General features: G+C 44.8%; 1 protein-coding gene and 1 long non-coding RNA gene across 6 annotated transcripts in view; one reads left to right on the forward strand and one right to left on the reverse strand.

Moving 5' to 3' along the window:
- me1 (malic enzyme 1, NADP(+)-dependent, cytosolic) overlaps positions 1 to 13,782 on the reverse strand; it is a 467,654-nt gene that overhangs the window by 205,072 nt on the left and 248,800 nt on the right. For all 5 annotated transcript variants that reach the window (XM_059983100.1, XM_059983103.1, XM_059983101.1 and 2 more), the window contains exon 5: positions 12,635 to 12,796. In XM_059983100.1, the coding sequence (XP_059839083.1) occupies positions 12,635 to 12,796 (162 nt within the window). The remainder of the gene's footprint in view (positions 1 to 12,634; positions 12,797 to 13,782) is intronic.
- LOC132401176 (uncharacterized) lies at positions 541 to 12,556 on the forward strand. Its single transcript, XR_009514511.1, has 3 exons — positions 541 to 1,353; positions 3,612 to 3,708; positions 11,061 to 12,556. It is a non-coding gene; the product is annotated as an uncharacterized LOC132401176 (long non-coding RNA).

The following is a 13,782-nucleotide window of genomic DNA, read 5'->3' on the forward strand; positions in this document are numbered from 1 at the left end:
AAAAACCTGTCTCAATTATACATTCATTATTGCTGGATCTGAACACCCTGGAATTTCCTAATGGCTTTGGATTCCACCTGCTTCTGTTCATATTCAATCCGACTGAGATACGAACAGGAAGATTCTAAAGTGAGCCATACTCAAGCCATTGGTGCTAATATTTGAAGGGTCATTGTAGAAGGTTTGTTCGCATTTAGAAATTTTTCACAAGACAGTTCTCAGATTTGCTTTCCTCATTTCAAGGCTACTAAGCAGTTCAGCAAAAGATATTTATTTATTTTTATTTAGAGATACAACGACAGACAAGCGTTTCTGGTCCAATGAGCCACACTGTCTTCTTCAGTTAATTGGACATTATAAATTGTCCTGTGATTAGTGTCCAGCAACACTAGTCTAATCACAGGACAGTTTATAATATCCAATGAACTGAAGAAGATGGTGCTAGTGAACAACGAGACCAAAGGCAACACCCTTCAGACAGTTCACAAAGCTACTTCTTTCACTTCTCCTTCTTTCAAATATGATTCTGCTACTGTTGGAGCCTATTGATATGCTTTCAGGCCAATTGAGTGAACTGGTGCTTTGCTGCCTCCGAGGGAGTTTGGTGAGGTTTCTAGCAAAGTGTGCAGCCTGAAGGCCAAGAAGTCTGGAGATGGGGTGCAAGCCCACGATCGCCTCTATTTCTCACCAGCCTCACTGATTAAAACATCAAGGAAGAATGAAACCAACAATGATGAGAGCAGAAGGCGAATGGGGGTTCAGCACCGTTTGCCTGTAGCTGACTGGTCTCTCCCTCCCACTGTGTTTGCCTGGTCTCACTCCCACCAGCTGCTGCCGGAGGAAGGTGTCTGTGTGTGAGCAATCGCTCTCTCTCGCTCTCACTCATGCGCACTGCTGGCAGAGGAAGGTGCCTGCATTTGAATGGTCTCCCTCTCACTCAATGCGTCAGGGGATGCTTTGGAGTCTTGGGTCACGGGTAAAGGTTAATCAACGTGGTCCGTGGTTTGGACTCCGTAGTTCATGTTATGATGTGTTACTGGTTATTCCTTTTTTTTGTTGCTAATTTGTGCAATTCTGATGGGGGAGGACAGGGCTGTCAACGAGCAAAGCAGTGCTTGATTAGACTGAGCTGAGCTGAAACTGAACGTTCCTGGACTGTGTCGATGACCTTGTGATTTGATGTTTTATATTCTGTCTTCTCACTCATTTTTTGCCGTTTGCACGATTTGTCCTCTCTTTTGCAGGTCGGGGGTTTGATGCTTTTCGTTGTTCGGGTTCCACGGTTTTCTCTGTTTTGTGGCTGTCTGCGGGAAGGACGAATCTCAGGGTTGTATATGCATACATACTTTTATAGTAAGTGTTCTTTGAATCTAACCTACTAACCGGTACATCTTCGGATTGTGGGAGGAAACCAGAGCATCAGGAGGAAACACATACACAGGGAGAGGGTACAAACGCCTTACAGGTGTAGCTGGAATTGAACTCCAACTCCAGAGTACCCTGAGATATACCAGCATCGCGCTAACTGCTACACTACCGCAGTACCCTAAACATTACATCACTCTGAGATACCAAGAAATGAAATGTAACATGCACAGAAAGTCCACTGCAGACAAAAAAATCTGCTTAAGGAAAAGCCACGCAAAATGTGGGGAATTCTGGTACCATTCCATTTTTGCCAGTTTGATGGTTATTTTTGCAGTAAATTCCATTTAGAGACAACTTGTTTTATGAAGTTAACTGAATCGAGACTTGTATTTGGTAGAAATTGATAACAACTGCTGTGTTCGCTGATTGTCAGAAGGAACTTCCTGGGATTATTAATCAATAATTTTGTGCTTCTTGAGTGACAATCATCTCAATCCAGACAGACGGAAGGGATAGCAGAGACTGGAATTTGATGCAAAAAACAATTTTCTGGAAGAACTCAGTGGGTCCAGTAGCATCTCTAGGAGGAACGAAAATGAAGGGAGATTTGATAGAAGGATACAAAATCATGAGATATAGATGAGATAAATGTAAGCAGGCTTTCGCTGAGGTTGGGTGAGGCTGGAACTAGAGGTCATGGGTTATGGGTGAAGGGTGAAATATTTAAGGGGAACATGAGGGAGAACTTCTTCACTCAGAGGGTGGTGAGAGTGTGGAATAAGCTGTCAGTGGAGTGGTTGATGCAGAATTAATTTCAACATTTAAGAGAAATTTTGATTTGTATGGATTGTAATGGCATCGAGGGTTATGGTCCAGGTGCTGTTTAATGGTACTAGGCAGTACATGAGTTGGGCATGGACTAGATGGGCTGAAGGGCCTGTTTCTGTGCTGTAGTACTCTATGCTTCCATGAAAGGACATCTCAGATTATCTCATCTTTTCAATCTCAATCCTTATGTAGGGTTATGATCCCTCTTTTGTACGCGCTTTTCACATATGACTGCATTCCTGTACATGGTTCTAGCTCCATAATCAAGTTGGCAGACAACACCACGGTGGTTGGTCTGATCAGAGAGGATGACAAGACAGCCTACAGGGATGAGGTCCAGCACCTGGCCGCATGGTGTGCCGACAACAACCTGGCCCTTAACACCCAGAAGACCAAGGAGATCATTGTGGACTTCAGGCATGCTAGGAGCCACACTCACGTCCCCATCTACATCAATGGAGTTGTAGTGGAGCGTGTATCAAGCTTCAAATTCCTTGGTGTCCACATTTCTGAGGATCTCACCTGGTCCCTGAACTACTCAAGCCTGATCAAAAAGCCTTTATTTCCTGCGGAGCAACAAGAAAGCTCACCTCTGTCCCGGGATACTAACGGACTTTTACCGCTGTACCATTGAGAGCATACTCACCAACTGCATCTCAGTGTGGTATGGCAGTTGTCCCGGATCGGACTGCAAAGCACTCCAGCGGGTGGTGAAAACTGCCCAGCAGATTATCGGCACCCAATTGCCCACCATTGAGAACATCTACCATAAACGCTGCCTGAGCAGAGCGAAAAGCATCATCAAGGATGCATCTCACCCTAACCACGGACTTTTTACTCTCCTCCCATCCGGTAGGCGTTACAGGAGCCTCCACTCCCTCACCAGCAGGCACAGGAAGAGCTTCTTCCCTGAGGCTGTGACCCTGCTGAACCTCACATCACAGCGCTAAGCAGTATTGCACCCATATTGTACTGTCTCAGTACTTTTATATTTGTGTGCTGTAGCACTTACTTTTTATGCACTTTTTACTTTTTATTTTGTACATAACACTATTCTTTGCATTTCATTTGGCTTTGAACCCGTACTCGGCACAGTGACAATAAAGTTTAATCTAATCTAATCTAAAATGTAGGAAGTGCCATTTCCTCCTCCAGATGCTTCTCAATCCACCGAGTCCTTTCAGCAGACCGAACACAAGAGCTAAGAGCAGGAGTTGGCCATCTGGCCGATCGAACCTGCTCCACCATTCGGTATCATGGACTCCATCCCACCTACCTGCCTTTTCTCTTTAACACGTAATTACTTTGCTGTGCAAAAAAGCTACCACCAGTGTCCTAACTATGTTTAATGAGGTCACCTCTACTGCTTCCCTGGACACAGTTTCTCCTCACCTCCATCCTAATTCTCCTAACAGGAACCTGGGGGGATCTTCTTCACTCGGAGACTGCTGCGAGTGTTGAACTAGCTGCCAGTGGAAGTGGTGCAGGCTCGTCCATTTAGGAGGAGTTCGGGTAAGTACGTGGAAGGGTGTCTTGTCTTGCATGCTGCTCATACAGATCAGAGCATTACAGGGTGCACTGAGGAAGTAATGGATAAAAAAGTGACAGAGTGCAGAGTAAGGTTAACATTGACTGTACAGTGCAGGCAGCCTGTAAGGTGCGAGATCATAATCAGGTGGATCGTGAGGTCAGGAGTCCACCTTATCATATGAGAGGTCCACTCAAGGGATTACAACAGTGGGATAGATGCTGTGCTGGTGGGACGTGCTTTTGAATTTTCTGCCCGATGGGAGACAGGAGAAGAGGGAATGTCTGAAGTGGGAGGGGTTTTGATTACACTGGCTGCTTTACTAAGGCAGTACCAAGTAGCTCTCATTACAATAGTAGTATTTCATTGTTCTACTTTGAATGCCTGCAAGGAAATGAAACTCAGGGTAGTACATGGGGACATAATGTACGCGTACTTTGATAGTAAATTTATTTTGAACTTTGAGTTCCCCATAGCCTTCAATTCCCTGATCTTTTTGAAAAAAAGTCATCCTAAGTTTTTTTATATGTTATGATTCAACCCAATAACTTTTAAGTTCTCTTTAATATTTGTTTTTACTCAAGAATCATGCCATGTGCAGCTACACCAAGTATGTTTGAATGCATTCTGAAATGTCATAAGTAAGTTCATGCCTACACTCACCGACCTTCTTATATACATTAGGTATAATGGACTGCTTTGCCTGTACTGATGTATGTTCTTCACACAGAACAAAAGCTGTCTGTTGGGTTTTGAACTTATCAACCTTTGTTTTGACTTCCTCCACCCAAATAACTTTCTGAATAATTGGAAAAGTATGCTAATTGTTGTACTTCACTCCATGAAAGATGTACACAGATCATTTTAAGGGGTGGGGGTGGAAAGAGATGGAAAAATAAAAAAAATCTTCACTGGGCCAACAAGTCTTTGCATTAGCTGCCAGGATGCCAGAGTTTTTAATCTTACATTGCCTCCTTATTGCAAAGAAAATGATGAATAGCTGGCAAATTTCCTTGAGAGCAGATTGCTTAGTAATTGTAAAATCTCTTGTACTGATAGCAAACAGAAGCATGGGAAGAAATTGGACTTGTGCAGGGATATCTAATGAAATGATTTGCGTAATGGAGAAACATTCAAAGGCTTTGCCAAGTCAGATGTGAATGAGTAACAAGTGGTGTGGGTGGACTTCCCTGGAATTTGTGGGGGAAATATCCAGTTGCTGCTTCTTAAAGACTTTAGTGTTAGACCATGACTCAGAAGTAAAGCTGTTTGAGTATTTTGTTTAAATGCGCACAAATACTTCACCTAAATTAATGTAATTTAACTTCATTGGGAAATGCAGTCATAGTTAATTTTATAACAATGTGTGAAGCTGAGAGAAGAGAAATGAATTTCAACAGAGAATATAGCCCAGGTACAGGGCCTTTGACCAGAATGACTCTGCTCGCCGTGAAACCAAATTAATCTCTTTGCCTTTCAGGAGTAAATGTAAGACTAAAAACTACATTCACGTAGAGAAAGTAGAGAACATTCACACGAGCTGCATCAGTGCATGGTATGGAAACTGCACTGCGGTGAACAGGTGGAGGAAACTGCCCAACACATCACTGGCACCAGCCTACCCGCCATCAATGACACATACACAGAAAGATGCCAGAAAAGGATCAGTAACATCAGGGAGGATCCGACCCACCCTGCTCATGGGCACTTTGTCCCATTGCCGTCAGGGAGGAGGCTACGTAGCATCCACACCAGGACCACCAGACTCAAAACATTACTTTGTAGGGCAATGTAATAGGGAGAAATGTACATCGCTCACAACCACCGGCATTGAGTTCGGCTTTCACTTTAAGAGGCTGGTTTGACGTGATGACGTAAAGATTTTTAGTGCTATTTTGTGTTTAGGTTTTGGAGCTCAATAAAATGTGTTATGGGTTTCATTAAACACCTCCACCCACTCACTCGCCCCTCCACACCTCCAACCACCTTGTGTACTGGCACTCGTGTATCTAGCGTCACTTTATGGACATACTATCGATCTATGTATATAAGCTATCTTATGTATTTAGATTTATTGTGTTCTTCATCCCATATGTTTTTTTGTGCTGCACTGGATCCAGAGTAACAACTATTTCATTTTCCTTTGCATTCATGCACTGGAAATGACATTAAACAATCTTTAATCTTGAACCTTAATCTGCGTCCCTCCATTTTGTGCCTGTCTAAATATTTCTTAAACACGCCATCACGTCTACTTACACAGCCACCCTCTGACAGTGTGTTCCAGGACCCTGGCACTCTGTGTAAAAATAATACTTAACCCACCCATCTCATTTAAACTTAGGCAATGCAAGAAATGGCAGATGCTGGAACTGGAGTAACAAGTAATCAGCTAGAGGAACGCAACAAGTCGAGCAGCATCTGCGAGGGGGGAATGTGTTCATTGAGAACACCTCCGTCAGGACTCATGCATGGTATTGACCCAAGCTAGGGACGATTGCTGCCCTCCCAACAGGTTTCTCACAATCCACTGAGCTCTTCCGTTATTGCTCCTTAAAGATTCCCCCTCTCACTTGAAGCTCTGCCCTCTAATATTCGATATTTCCAACCTGAGAACATTATTCTATCATACCTATGCTTGTCATACAAACCTCCGTGGATACTGCAGAGAAAACACAGAAAGGGTATCCAGCTACCTTTGCAAGTAATACCCTCTGACCTAGGCAGCATCCTGGTAATCCTCTTCTTACACCCTCTCCAAAGTGCCTCCATTTTGCTTGTAATGGGTTGACCAGAGCCGCTCATAATATTCCAAACCATTATCAAAGATTGAAGCTTTTATCCGTCCCACTTGCATTGAAACATACAGTGAAACGTGTCATTTGTGTCAATGACCAACACAGCTCGAGGATGTGCTGGGGGCAGCCCGCAGGTGTCGCCACGCTTCTGGCGCCAGCGTAGCATGCCCTCAACTCACTAACCCTAACCCGGACGTCTTTGGAATGTGGGAGGAAATCGGAGCATCTGGAGGAAATCCACGTGGCCATGGGTTTCTTTTTCTATTATACATTCATTGGTCGCTTCTCAGTCTTTGCTCGTGTATAGTTTTTCATTGATCCTACTGTATTTCTTTGTTCCACTGCAAGAAAATTAACCTCGGGTAGTATATGGTGACATATACAATATGCACCTTGATGATAAATTTACTTTTGAACTTTTAGATGACTTTATGGAAGTCAACAATGCACCAGTCAATGCTCTCAAATGCACCTCCTGCAAAAGCATAAAACAATTCCTTCAAACTTTCTGCAGCTTTTTAGTGGTGGAGTTAATGTCGGAGAGGTTCTGCTGGCAGCTTGAGGAGTGGAGAAAGAAGGTTAAATGGAAGTAGATCGTTGTTAACTTAAAAGGTAACTTGTTCTGCTTATTGAACAATGGAAGAGCCTCAAAACGGGGTAGAGCCATTTCCAATCTTCTTATAAGCACAAGGTGAGTGCTGATGAAGGGTCTCAGCCTGCAACATCGGCTGTTTATTCCTCTCCGTAGATGTTGCCTGACCTACTGGGTGCTTTCAACATTTTGAATGTGTTCCACCAGTCTTCTGTTGTTACTTTCAGTCTCTTGTGGTAACAGGATTCTGTCAACCACCCCCCCCCCCCCACCCCCGTGCCTCCACAAACACAGGAGATGGCGCCAGAGAACAACGCCACCAAAGGCGAGCCCTCGGGACGGGTCACAAAGCAACCCCTTTCACTTCTTTTTACTTCAAATTTGCTTCTGCCTCTGTGTGAGCCCGTAATCTACATTCTGGCAGTGGGATTTCGGGCCAATCAGGCAATCTGGCGCTTTGCTGTCTCGGAAGGCGTCCCTCAAGGCTGCGACCAAAGCGTGTGGCCAGCGCACAGGCCCAGGACCGACTCCACCTCACGCTGATCTCACCGCTGAGGAAGAATCAAGCCATCAAGGTGTGCGCCCAGCGCGTCTACCAGCCTCCCGCTCGCCGCTGCCGCAGAAGGTATCTGCGTGTGGCGGCCTCTCGCTCGCTGGAAGGTCCTTGCGTTCAAACAATCTCCCTTGGTCGGCGGATGGTGCTGGAGCACGGTTTAACCGACGTGGATTGTACATTTAGACTCTAATTCAGCTTTCTTATGTGTCTTTTTTCTAGCTCTAGTCCTGGTCCCTCTTTTTTTGTTAGTACACTTGGGCAGCTGTTTCAGGATGGTCCGAGCTGAACTGAACTGATATACGTTTTTTCATTTTATGTTTTCGCGCTTCCTTTCTGCTTTTGCTCTTTCTGTTGCCGTCTGCGCGATTTTTTTTGCACGGGGGGGGGTTTGATTTTGGATGTTTTTCTTTGAGTGGGTTAGCTCGATGTTTCTTTACCTTGTGACTGTGGAGAAGATGAATTTCAGTGTTGCATACTGCATAGATACTTTGACAATAGATGTAGTTTGAATCTTTGATATTCTGCAGATGCTGGAAATCCAGAACAAAATGCCGAGACCCTTCATCAAATTTTCGAATCGAGACCAGAATCTGAGTCCTGATGAAGGATCTTGGCCCGAGTTGTTGACTGGTTTCTCCCATCATTAGCTGCTATCTGTCTGACCCGCTGAGTTCCTCCAGCATTTCACATACCAGCTTGCTTTGCACTGCATGATCTGCAGCGGAACTCCACTGTGAGAAGCCGCTACATTGTAAATAATAAGAATTGAAGCTTTGCAGTTTATCCGTAACAATGTCAGCATTGTTACTGTTCAAGAATGTAGGGATCTTTATTTGGATAGACATACGTAAAGTCATATCAATCTCAGACAAATCTCTGTCCCAACAAACTTCTGGACAAGTAAAAAAAAGATATCCAACACATTCCAGATTCCAGTGTCTGTGCTGTCTTGTGTTTGCACGTTTTTATTGATCGAAGGCCCTCGTTCCCACTGGTTAGGCCGGCATTCTGAATCATACTTTCAGCACTACTTATAGTTTTATATGTGTACAAATAAGCTGGAGGAGCTCAGCAGGTCGGGCAGCATCCGTTGAAACGAGCAGTCAACGTTTTGGGCCGAGATCCTTCGTCAGGACTGAAGAAGGAGGGGGCAGCGGCCCTATAACGAAGGTAGGGGGGGAGGTGCCAGGTGAAAAACTAATCAAAGGAAAGATCAAGGGGTGGGAGAGGGGAAGCAGGAAAGGGATAGGCAGGAAAGGTGAAAAAGGAATGTAAGGGGAAAGCATTATTTATAGTAGAAGAAGGTATTATCATGAGAGAGATGATAGGCAGCTGGAAGAGGAGGCAGAGTGAAAGTGTGATAGGGGAAGGAAGAGGGAGGGAATTACTGGAAGTTGGAGAATTCGATGTTCATACCAGGGGGCTGGAGACTACCCAGACGGTATATGAGGTGTTGCTCCTCCAACTTGAGTTTGGCCTCATCATGGCAGTAGAGGAGGCCGTGTATGGACATATCCGAATGGGAATGTGAAGCAGAGTTGAAGTGGGTGGCAACCGGGAGATCCTGTCTGTTGTGGTGGGCGGAGTGTTGTAGGTGCTTGACAAAGCAGTCCCCCAATCTGCGTCGGGTCTCACCGATGTAGAGGAGGCCACACCAGGAGCACCGGATGCAATAGATGACCCCAACAGACTCACAAGTGAAGTGTTGCCTCACCTGGAAGCACTGTTTGGGGCTCTGAATGGTGGTAAGAGAGGAAGGGTAGGGACAGGTGAAGCACTTACACTTGCAGGGGTAAGTACCAGGTGGGAGACGTGTGGACCAGGCAGTCGCGAAGGGAATGATCCCTGCAGAAAGCGGAGAGGGGTAGAGAGGGAAAGATGTACTTAGTGGGGTAATGTAATTGGGGAAACATACATAATTCACAACTACCAATTATTCACTTCACTTTAAGAGGCTGGTCTGACATAATGATGTGAAATTTTTTACCGCCCTTTATGTTCAGTGTTTGTTTGACAGTAAAGGAGTTGCTGCTGTTTTTTTTAAACTTAAAACGCCTTTGCTGTGTAATTTAGGAAAACCTACACATGGAGCTGACATGAGTACGTAAAAATATACATATCTCATTTTTATTTGCACAGTTTGCTTTCTTCTGCACATTGGCTGTTTGTCAGTCTTTGCTTATGTATAGTTTTTTCGTAAATACCATTATATTTCAATATTCAAGATTGTTTAATATCATTTCCAGTATACATGTGTAAAGGAGAACAAAATAATTGCTACTTCAGATCTGATGCAGCACGAAAAACACAATAAGATTTAAAAAGATCACAATAAATATAAATGGATACCATAGCTTATATACATAGATTGACTGTCCATAAAGAGACGCCAGGCACTCTGACAGAAAATGAAAAACATAGTGGTCATTAAGGGGGTGGAGGGGTGAGTTAGTGGGCTAGTTTATTTTCATAAAATGCCCACAAGAAAATGAAGCTCAGGGTTATATATAGTGACATAAGTACATTGCTAATAAATCCACTTTGACTTTGACTAAATGGCCCTTGAATGGCATTCTAAGCCTAGCTGATATTAAGTCAGTGCTGTAGGTCCAGTGTCACTTGCAGGCCAAATCAGGGAACCGCGGTAGATGTCTTTCCATGAAGGACGTCCATGAGCTATGAGAGATTTTACAACCAGCTAATAATCGGAAGGTCACCATACAATGTATGAATATGGATATTTGCTTCTTATTAGAACATTGAGCAATTCGGCACGGAAACAAGCCCTTTGGCCCACAATATTGTGCCGATCCAAGTAAATGAGTAATTAGTTGGACAACTGAACTAATCCCTTCTGCCTACACAATGTCTATATCCCTCCATTTTCCTCATACTTATGCGCCTATCTAAACATCTCTTAAAAGTCCGCAATGTAGCTGCCTTTACCGCCACCCCAGGCCAGACACCCACCCTTGCCCCTCACACCTCCTTTGAAATTACCCGCTCTCACCTTAAACGCATGCCCTCTGGTATTAGACATTTCAACCCTGGGACAAGGATACTGTCTGTCCACTCTGCCTATGCCTCTCATAGTTTTATAAACCTCTATCAGATCTCCCCCAGCCTCCGCCATTCCAGAGAAAACAACCCAAGTTGGTCCATTATAGCACGTTCCTTCTCATCCGGACAGCATCCTGGTACACCTCCTGCACCCTCTCTGAAGCCTCGCCACCCTTCCTTATTATGGATTTAATTATTGGAATTTCTCTTCCACAGCTAAACTGGTTTGATTTAGTGGATCTAAGATATAGCCACAGGGCAGCTTCTTCGAGCTCATCTGTGAAACAGCTTTAATTTCTTCTCTTTAATGTCTCTCCTTTCCTTTACAAGGTGGATGGGGTACTGTCGGAGAGCTGCACTCAAACTGCGATTCTTCACACCGGTGCTTCCTGCTCCCAGAGATCACCAACCAGCCATTTCTCGATATCCCAATGATGCCGTCTCAAAGAGGCACACCTTCCGTGGTTGTGGACGGGCTGATAGCCTGCCGGTGTTGCCAACTGAGGCATCGCGGAAGAATGGAACATCACGAACATCAGATAGGCTGTCGGAGCCCTTTGTACCGGTGCAATCGCTCTCTCTTTCTCTTGATGGTGGGGGAGAGTTTTTTGTTGATTCTCAAATAGGAGGAAGTCGGAATAAAAGTGACGTGACAGACTGTAACATTGTTGCAGCAACTTGTTTGTTGGCCTCTGCTCTCGCTGTGGTGGCACCTCTCTGTCCCGAGGGAGAGAGAGAGGAAAGAGAGGGAGAGGGAAGGGAAAGAGAGAGGGGACAGAAAGGGAGAGAGAGGGGAGTGAGAGATGGAGGGAGAGAGGGGGGAGAATGAGAGAGAGACTGGTATGTCGAATTACTGGGTGAACAGTAGGTCTGTTGGACTGCATATCAGATCACGGTCTCTCTCTGAGGGCTCTGTCATTGTTTGCTGGTTGGTACTGGGTGCTGATGCTTCCCGCTGAAATAAGTGTGGAGGGAATGGGGGAAAGACTGATGCTTTGCTGCTGTTTCTGCATGGGGGAGAGGGGGCTTTGGGGTTCGAATGATTTTCTGTCATTCATTCTTTGGGGTTCCCTTCTGTTTGTAACGCACTGTAAGGTTTCACTGTTAATGTAATGGCTTCTCTGTAATGTTCCTCTGCTGAGGTAATGGTTTCTCTGTAGCAGCGATGTTTGGGTTAGGACTAGAGATAATGGGGGCTTTGGCATGTCTGCTAGCTAATGAGAGGCATGTTCTTCTTTCTTGTGAGTCTGAGAGCAGAGATTTTGCGCTGTTTTGTCGGCGAGAGATGAAGAGGGAAGACATGAGTGGAGAGAGTTGAGGACCGCCGGATGGAGTGGACTTGGAGCGAGGGTCCAAAGGTTGGTGACACTCGGAGGAGGTCGATGGGGGATGGATGGACGGAACCACGAGCTCCAACGTGCGCACCAGACTGTTTCATTAAAATGGGCCCTTTTACTTTTTATTTTCTTTACTAACCCTATAGTCAGGTAAAATCTATAAAGTTCACTCGTTAAATTGCGTACGGTGTACTGTCTGATATTTTGCGGTGTGGGTTTGTAACCGGGCAACACATCACACAGCATCCACACAAACGAGATTTCTCAGTTTGGCGGGGCCAGAGGCTCTCTTCCCCTAGACGAACACGAGCTGGCCGAACCTAAGGGTCACATGTCTTTGTGGATGTCTGCAAAGAGTAAAAATTTCAGGTTGCATTCTGAATACATTCTCTGACATTAAACTGAACTATTAAACCTTTGAGCTATTGATTCAAACTTGCTTCCAGATCTGTATCTCAAGTGTGATAGCAAATTCCTAATGCTTGAGCATCGTTGTCCCTCATTGCCAAGGAGAGATTAGCATCAGAACAAACAACATGCCGTTGCAATCCCTGAACTGTTGCTTACCTCGTTGTTGGTGCCAACGTCTAGCATCACGGGTAAACACTGCTGGGGTTTCACTCCAACACATGCCGTGTACAATGCCAGCTTACCCACTGGTATGCCCATTCCATAACTCCCAAGGTCACCTAGACCCAGAATACGTTCCCCATCAGTGACAACAACGGCCTGGAATTACAAGGGTTCCAAAAATCAGTTAAATAACACCAAAGAAAAATACTCATCAAAGTAGGAAATACACTCTATTACATTACCCACATGCTACGTTTCCAGTCCTGACCATTAATGGTTGTAAGGGTATTAGCAATGCAGTTTAGTGACTTTGAAGAGTGATGTCTCTGGTGACCTGAAAGGTAACATCTTTACAGAGAGGACAGTGAGCATCTGGAATGAGCTCCCAGGGGAGGGTTCAGACAGGTACAATTGCAACATTTCTGAAGCATTGGGATAGGTACATGGAGGTGAGGGGCCTGGAGGGTTATGGGCCAAACGTGGGTAACTGAGACTAGCAGAAAAATTGCAGAGCTCAGCTTCAGGGAGTAGGGAAAAAGGGCCTGTTTCCATCTTGCATTACTCTGTGACTCTACTACCTGTCCAGAGTGCGGCTGACTATGCCTCCACGCACCGCCACCTGGCATGGAGGGGCCGCGACACACAAGATCGGAAAAAGCTGCAGAAAGTTGAAAACTCAGCCAGCTCCATCATGGGCACCAGCCTCCCCGGCATCGAGGGCACCTCCAAAAGGGGATGCCACAGCAAGGTGGCATCCATCATTAAGGACCCCCATCACTCAGGACATGCCCTCTTCTCATTGATACAATCAAGGAGGAGGTACAAGAGCCAGAAATCTCCCTCTTGACATTTCAGGAACATCTTCTTCCGCTCCACTATCAGGTTTCTGATTGGATAATGAACCCATGAACACTGCCTCACTATCTTCCCCCTTTTTGTACTACTTACTTAATTTTTATATGTATTTCTTATTGTAATTTTTCCATCCAATATTTTTATTCAATTTTGCATAGGAAAATACAGAGTTCATGAGGATACATATTATGAATCGAAAAAAAAGATAGAATAGTACAAAATGCACTATATTTAAATCATGCTATTATAATCACAGTACCCCATATTTATAATCAAATGAATGAATT

Source organism: Hypanus sabinus, chromosome 10, assembly GCF_030144855.1.
Source record: "Hypanus sabinus isolate sHypSab1 chromosome 10, sHypSab1.hap1, whole genome shotgun sequence".
Lineage (NCBI taxonomy): Eukaryota > Metazoa > Chordata > Chondrichthyes > Myliobatiformes > Dasyatidae > Hypanus > Hypanus sabinus.